General features: G+C 35.6%; 1 protein-coding gene across 1 annotated transcript; it reads right to left on the bottom strand.

Moving 5' to 3' along the window:
- Positions 1-353: 353 nt before the first annotated feature.
- On the bottom strand, positions 354-2,486 carry LOC127073619 (GDP-fucose transporter 1). The gene is made up of 2 exons (XM_051014793.1): positions 1,059-2,486; positions 354-594 (listed from the first exon to the last, which is right to left on the bottom strand). The coding sequence occupies exons 1-2, from the start codon at positions 2,077-2,079 to the stop codon at positions 590-592; spliced, it is 1,026 nt and encodes a 341-aa protein (XP_050870750.1). The 5' UTR covers positions 2,080-2,486; the 3' UTR covers positions 354-589.
- Between the last annotated feature and the right edge of the window lie 5,101 nt (positions 2,487-7,587).

Genomic DNA, 7,587 nt, shown 5'->3' with positions numbered 1-7,587 from the left:
CAGCACCGCAGTATAACAAAAAATGACTCTAAAAAACAAATGAGAGACTAAAGACATAAAACAATTTCAAAGCAAATTTAAGAGGTGAAAAAATTCCTACTAGGTGTAAAAATTCAGTCTAGATGACAATATCTAGAAACATTGAATAATCTTGTAGATTCTAAGAATCTAAATGAGAAGGAAAAAGAAAAACAAACTTGACAACTGAACCATCACAATAATGGAATTAACTTCTTAAAGTTATATCATTCATATTCATATAAGTATAATTATAGTGCTTGTGATTGAATTTAAAGAAACAACATTTGCCAACAAAACTCAAAATATTCAAAGAAAGGAAAACAAGTGGAATATGAAACTAAACTAATTCTGTTAAGTCAACTACAATTTGAACAACACTCTTCTAATTCAATTGGTTTATTTGTCTAAATCACACTGAACACGAAATGAAGACAGGGTCATTCTTCTAACAAAGTACTCAATTGAATGCCAAAACTTATACTGTGTTAAAGAGAAAGGAAATTGCTAAAAGTAGTCACATTAAATGCGCCTCGCATTCTGGATTGCTGTACACAAAGCTCGTTGTGCATCAAACTGTAATGAGGATAAGGAAAAACATTTTAGCAAAGGGAGCAACAGCAAGCAAGCTAATGGCGACTACAAGCTTTTCTATATATAAATTCTGCAGCAAGCAAGCAAGATAACTATATAATAAGTTTGAATAGCCAAAACAAGATAATTATATAACACCACACCTATTGGAAACAGGTCATACTCATACTCACACTTCCCTAATGGATTGCTTGAGCCAAAACAAGTTTTAGATTTACCCTTGCCTACAAACAAGAATAGAGTGTGTTCCATATGCAAAACACAGCACACGCCAAGTCACTAGATTTCAAATCATTATGAAAATAATACCTCAAGCTATATAAAATTTTCCGAATGTTGTTAATAAAAGACAACATTCATATAGTTCATTACAGCTTAAACACCAAGTCAAGTACTAAACTAAAAACAAATAACAACACAAAATACTCATAAAGAAGCAAGTTTACCCTTTACTTCACTCTCATCTTCCAAATCACCATCACCAACAAGATTACTTTCAATATCACTCTGCTTAGTCACCACCACGGCATCCCGTTGTTGCGAACCATTCCCAGTAACCGATTGCTGATAAAGAACTCCCCCAATTATAGTAAAAAGCAAACAAACCAGACCAGCAGGACTAGCATGCTTATCCCAAATCGTCACATTAATAGCCACCGTGAGAAACTTATTCACAACCCCAGTAACCGTAAAAGCAGTAGCCGAAACCGCTTTTCTCGCAGCAAATCCAAAGAAACTGATAAGCAAACCAAACACACAAGACAAAGAAACCGCAAGAAACGCATTCATCTCAAACAAACTCCCGGTACTCGAATTAATCGCATTCGAAACCTCGAAATTCTCTCCGGTAAGAAACCAAAAGAAAGGAGCAATCATTAAAGACAAGACATTATTGTAAAGAACAAAACCCCAAGTATTCAACCCAAGACTCATAACCATATGCTTGATATAAACCATCTCAGTAGTAATCGTAACCAAATAAGCAAAAGCCCATGAATAAGCGGTAAGAGTAAAACCCGAATCGGTAGCAACGTAACCAACAGCACCAGCAAGAATAACAACAAGCGAGAAAAAAGTAAGGTTAGAAGGCGAAGGTTGACCTCGAAAAGCGGTATCAGCGAGAGCAACAAGAAGAGGGGTAAGAGATCTGAAAACAATGAAGGTATCAACGTTAGCGTGACGGAGCAGATTCGTGTTGGTGAAGATAGCGAGGAAGAAAACGAGTGCGGCAGGGAAGAATTTCTTGGCGATCGGAATGGTGAAAGGATCGTGATGAAGAAACCCTAATTTCCCGAAAAGGTAAACGCCGAGAGCTGAAGTGAGGTACTGTAAAGCGGTTAAGAGACCAGGGTAGTTGAATTGAGTGATGGCGTATTTGTTGATTATCGCTAACAAGCTTGAACAGAGAGCGTAACCTATCACCAAACCGCTTGTGGCGTAGTGTGGTGGCTTGGTCGATGATGACATTGTTGCGGTTTTTTTGAAGGATTCAACAATGGTGTGAATTGGTTGGGATTTTTTTTTATGGTGTTTGAAAATGAAGTGGATCACCGACACTAGAGAAAAATGGGGTTTTTAGGGTTGATTGGATTGGAGGAAATTGGTGTGTGTGTCAGTGAAGTGTAAATTGGGAGCAGAATGAGTCGAGGAAAAATGAAGAGGGAAAGAGGACAATTATTTTTCTTCTTTGTCCTCACTTCATTATTGTTACTGTTCAGAATCAGAGTCTATCAATCAGTGATGCTAATGCTATGTTTGGACTTTGGATTTTTTTTTTTAATAGTGAGAGAGGAATGGATAGTAAAAGGGAAAATATAATAAAAGAGTGCAGATAAATAGAAAGTAAAAAGAAAGAGACGTGTTTTAGTTATTCGATATTGGTAAATGATACAAATTCCTATAATAAAATAGGTCAATTCTTTTTGTTATTTACAGTATATTCTGACTATAATAGATCATGGTTTTTTTAATAGCAAATCAGATCTACGTTTATATTAGAAAAATAGAAAAGATATTGAAACAACTCTAGCATAAGAAATGCAAAGGAACAAATAAAAGAAAAAGAAAAAATCAAACAGACTGACACTAACCAAAGCAACACCCGTCCCACCAAAACAAACCCAATCAAGCAACAATGAAACCTCCTTAGCATAAGAAAAACAAAACAAGAACTAGAGATAGCCAAGCTACTCCAACTCCAAAGCACTTGAAGGAAGACATTATTTGAAGAACGAATAGGCTAAAAACAACCGCCACCATCAGCTCCAAAAAGAAACTTACTTTAAGACATTTCGGAGATTGCAAGTCGAAAGGAGACAATCACCATAATCTATAATAAAACAGAGAAGGGCAATTTGTCACCCAGCCCACCCCTGAAAGCGCAAGCATCCGGGCGGGTCACATCACATTCTCAGTCCACTAGAGAAAAATCGGCACCTTAAGCATGTGCATGAACTTACTTCTAAACCAAATTAATAATCAAATTCATTTAGTGACCGATAGACTTTCTTTCCTAATAAAAAAATAACCTATTTCCTTAATTTCCAAATTATCCAAACTAATCTAAAATCGAAAACGGAAAAGGGATAAACATACTCATCCACCTAAACACGTAATATCAAAGATAGGTGGTCACCCCATATTGGACAAACAAATGAATCACTAACTACCCATTGTTAGAATACGATTTGGTTCTGCATATATATCTTGAGTTTTGATGATAACAATGTTTTATTTGTGTGAGAACAATTTTTGCACCATAATGGTTTGCTATTGTGTAGCTTTAACAGTCAGTTCTGATTCTGAGTATATGACGTGCAATGTCATCAGTTTCTGAACAATGAGTTCTAAATCCGCTTTTGCGCCAGTTATTAGAAGTTCTGAAAGATGTTCAATGTTATTGCTGCAATGATCTTTCTGCTTCTGTGTTGATTCACACCTGAGAAGCTTCTGAGGAAACGTTATGTTGTTGCTGCAACATTCTCTCAATTCGTGCTTTTGGACGTGACTTTGATCACCAAACTTCTGAAGTTATGTTACATAGCTGAAGATTATGAAGATCCCAAGCCAGATTACTGACGCTATCAAAGTTCTGACCAAAGATTCTGAAGTTTCTGAATCCAGCTTTATGTTTCTACATTTCATGCTTCATCACCTTTTATTAGAAGCCAATGAGCTTGAAGATAAGATTAAATGGGAACGTGATCAAATAGTACATAGTACAAATCAAATATCCTCTCCACTACCTGATGTCTTGGACAAAGGATAATATTATACATCACACATGTCACTGATTTTATGGGCGAAGGGCAGTACACAGTATCACTCATTTCACCATCCAACAGTGGAAAGTTGCTCTATGAGCTTTCCCCATTTTGCCCTTCAACGGTCTTCTTCTTATGTTATATAAGTGTGACTAGGAAACTTGAAGAAAATGTCGGTGATACAACATTTTGACAAGTCTGTTTCTTTGTGAGAAAACTATCATTCTTTTGTACACGACTTTTCTTTAAGTAATTGTTTATCATTTGTGTAAAATTTGTTTGTATAGAAGCAGCTTGTAACACACACAAAATATTATTCAAATTGTTTGTTTGATTCCTTAAGGAGGTGATCCTTGAGAAGACAAAGAAAGTTATTCTTTGTGAGTCCTTAAGGAGACTAGGGTATAGTTTGATCCTTGAGAAGATAAAGAAGGTTATTCTTTGTGATTATTGTAATTTGTTGATTATAGTGGATTAAGTCCTTGTGTATAAGGCAAAATCACATTGGCGGATGGACTAGAGTAGCTTTGAGTTTCAAGTGAACCAGGATAAAAATACTTGTATTTTTATCTCTTTTTCATTAATTTGTTAGTGGTGTTCTTGAGTTGGTAAAAAGCTTTTGTTTTGTAAAATCTAATTCAAACCCCTGTTTCTTGTGTTTTTCACACCTTCAATTGGCATCAGAGCTACGGTTATGATTGTGATAAAAGTTTTATCAACATTTCACTGTGTTCAGTATCGATCAAGTTTGTGTGAGAAACAATGGTTGCTGCTAACGTTAACAGTAATGGAAGACATCACTACAGTGCAAAACCACCAATCTTTGATGGTGAAAAATTTGATTGTTGGAAAGATAGAATAGAAAGCTTCTTTCTTGGTTACGGTGTTGATCTCTGGGATATTGTAGTCGATGGCTACGTTCACCCAGTTAATGTTGAAGGAAATAATATAGCAAGAAGTGTTATGACTGATCAACAGAAGAAAGATTTCAAAAATCATCATAAGGCCATAACTATATTGTTAAATGTTATCTCTTATACTGAGTATGAGAAGATAACAAACAGAGATTATGCCAAATCCATTTTTGATTCTCTGAGGATGACTCATGAGGGGAATGCTCAAGTAAAGGAGACAAAGGTCTTGGCCTTAATCCAGAAGTACGAGGCATTCAAAATGGAAGATGATGAAATAGTTGAGACTATGTTCTTGAGGTTTCAGATGCTTGTTGTAGGACTGGAAGTTCTGGACAAAGGATACTCTACAATTAATCATGTCAAGAAGATTATCAGAAGTCTTCCTAAAAAATGGAGACATATGGTAACTGCTTTGAAGTTGGCAAAGGATCTAAACAGTATCAGTCTTGAAGAAATTGTTAGTTCTTTAAGAAGCCACAAGATTGAGCTCGAGGAAGATGAACCTCGGAAGTGAGGTAAATTTGTTGCTCTAAAGTTTAAGCCTGAGAAGATAATAACTTATCAGGCTGAGGAAGAATCAGAAGGATTTGATGAAGACTCAGAAGATGATGATGAGTTGTCTATAATTTCAAAGAGAGTTAGCAGACTCTGGAAGCACAAGTACAATGGTCAAGGGAAGTTCATAGGAGCCAGAAGGACTGTTGGTCGTTTTGATTCTTCGTTTGGACAAAAGAAGTAAGGTTCTGGAAAAGAAGTTATCTGCTTTGAATGTAAGGAGCCAGACCACTACAAAAATGATTGTCCTAAGTTGAAAAAGGACAAAAGGCCTAAGAATAATTTTTCTAAAGGCGAGAAGGGGTTGATGGATACATGGGACGACTCAGAATCCGAAGAAGAAGATTTTGACGAAGAAAAATCCAACGTTACATTGATGGTAACTAGTAGATGATCCCGAAGGTTATGAAGAACCAGAAGACAAGGTACTATCAAAATCAGACATGGCTCGCACCTTGATCCAAGAAACTGACATGGCTAAGCATTTCTGGGAAGAAGAAGTTAACGCAGCATGTTATATTCAGAGTAGGTTTTCTATCAAACCTATTCTGGGTAAGACTCCTTATGAATTGTGGAAGAACAGAAAGCCCAACATTTCTTACTTTCACCCTTTCGGATGTGAATGTTTTATGTTGAATACTAAAGAGAATCTGGGCAAGTTTGACTCTAAAGCACAAAAGTGTTTATTGTTAGAATATTCTGAACGCTCTAAAGGCTACAAAATCTTTAACATTGAACACGAATTATTGAAGAATCAATTCATGTTAGATTCAATGATAAGCTTGACCCTGAAAAGTCAAAGCTAGTTAAGAAATTTGCAAATTTAAAGATCAATCTTTCAGAATCCAAGGATATTGATTCTGGAGAAAAAGACTCTGAAGGAAAAGCTAAAGAATCTGAAGTAAACGACTAAGATATGACTCAACCAGAAGTTGTCGTTGGTCCAACACATCAGAAGAAGAGTAGATCAAGAACCCCTCATTCTGAAGAACTAATTCTCGGAGATAAAAATGCTCTAGTTAGAACTATATCCTCATTCAAAACTTCTGAAGAGACTCTTCTAGGTTTGTTATCTTTAATAGAACCCACATCTATTGATGAAGCTCTTATGGATAATGAATGGATTCTGGCTATGCAAGAGGAATTGAACCAATTCACCAGAAACGACGTTTGTGATCTCGTTCAGAAACCCAAAAGGCTTCCATGTTATTGGAACCAGATGGTTCTTCAGAAACAAGCTTAATGAGAAGGGTGAGGTTGTCAGAAACAATGCTTGATTGGTAGCACAAGGTTATTCTCAGCAGGAAGGTATAAATTATACAAAAACCTTTACTCCAGTTGCCAGATAGAATTTGAAATGAGTCTAATGGGAGAACTTAAGTTCTTTTTGGGAATCCAGATTGATCAACGTTCAGAAGGAACATACATTCATTAGAGAAAATATACAAAGGGACTTCTGAAGAAGTTTAACTTATCAGAATGTAAGTAAGCAAAGACTTAAATGCATCCTAAATGTATTCAGGAAAAAGAAGAGGTAAGTAGTAAGGTAAATCATAAGCTATTCAAAGGTATGGTAGGCTTTCTCCTTTATCTAACCGCTTTTAAACCTGATATTTTATTCAGCGTCCTTATATGCTCGATTCCAATCAGATCCTAGGAAAACTCACTTAACTGATGTTAAGAGAATCTTTAGATATCTGAAAGGTACTACTAATATTTGTTTGTTTTATAGAAAATCAAGTGAATACAAATTATAGGCTATTATGGTGCTGACTATGTTGGAGACAGAATAAAAAGGAAAAGTACTTATGGAAGTTATCAATATTTGGGAGATGATCTGATCTCATAGTCCAGCAAGAGACAGTCAACAATTGTGCTTTCAACAACCAAAGTTGAATATATTGCAGCTTCTGGATACATCACTCAGATACTCCAGATGAAGAGTCGGTTGGAATATTATCAGATATCTGAGAGTAACATTCCTATTCTCTATGATAATACTTCTTCAATTTGTTTATCTAAGAATCCTATCTTGCATTCTAGGGATAAACATAATTAAAGATCATTTTTTACGTGACTATGTTCAGAAGGGTATTTTTCATCTAAAATTTGTTGATACATACCATCAATGGGCTGATATCTTTACAAAACCCTTGTTGAAGATAAATTTGTTTTCATTCTGAAAAACTTATTTATGGATTTATGTCTAGAATGAAAGGATGTATTTCAGAATGTCTAAGTCT

Source organism: Lathyrus oleraceus, chromosome 4, assembly GCF_024323335.1.
Source record: "Lathyrus oleraceus cultivar Zhongwan6 chromosome 4, CAAS_Psat_ZW6_1.0, whole genome shotgun sequence".
Lineage (NCBI taxonomy): Eukaryota > Viridiplantae > Streptophyta > Magnoliopsida > Fabales > Fabaceae > Lathyrus > Lathyrus oleraceus.
This window is presented reverse-complemented; position numbering and strand designations above follow the sequence as displayed.

What these genes read in the sequence shown, in the direction of transcription:
- LOC127073619 (XM_051014793.1), bottom strand. Translation starts at nt 2,079, where the DNA reads ATGTCATCATCGACCAAGCCACCACACTACGCCACAAGCGGTTTGGTG.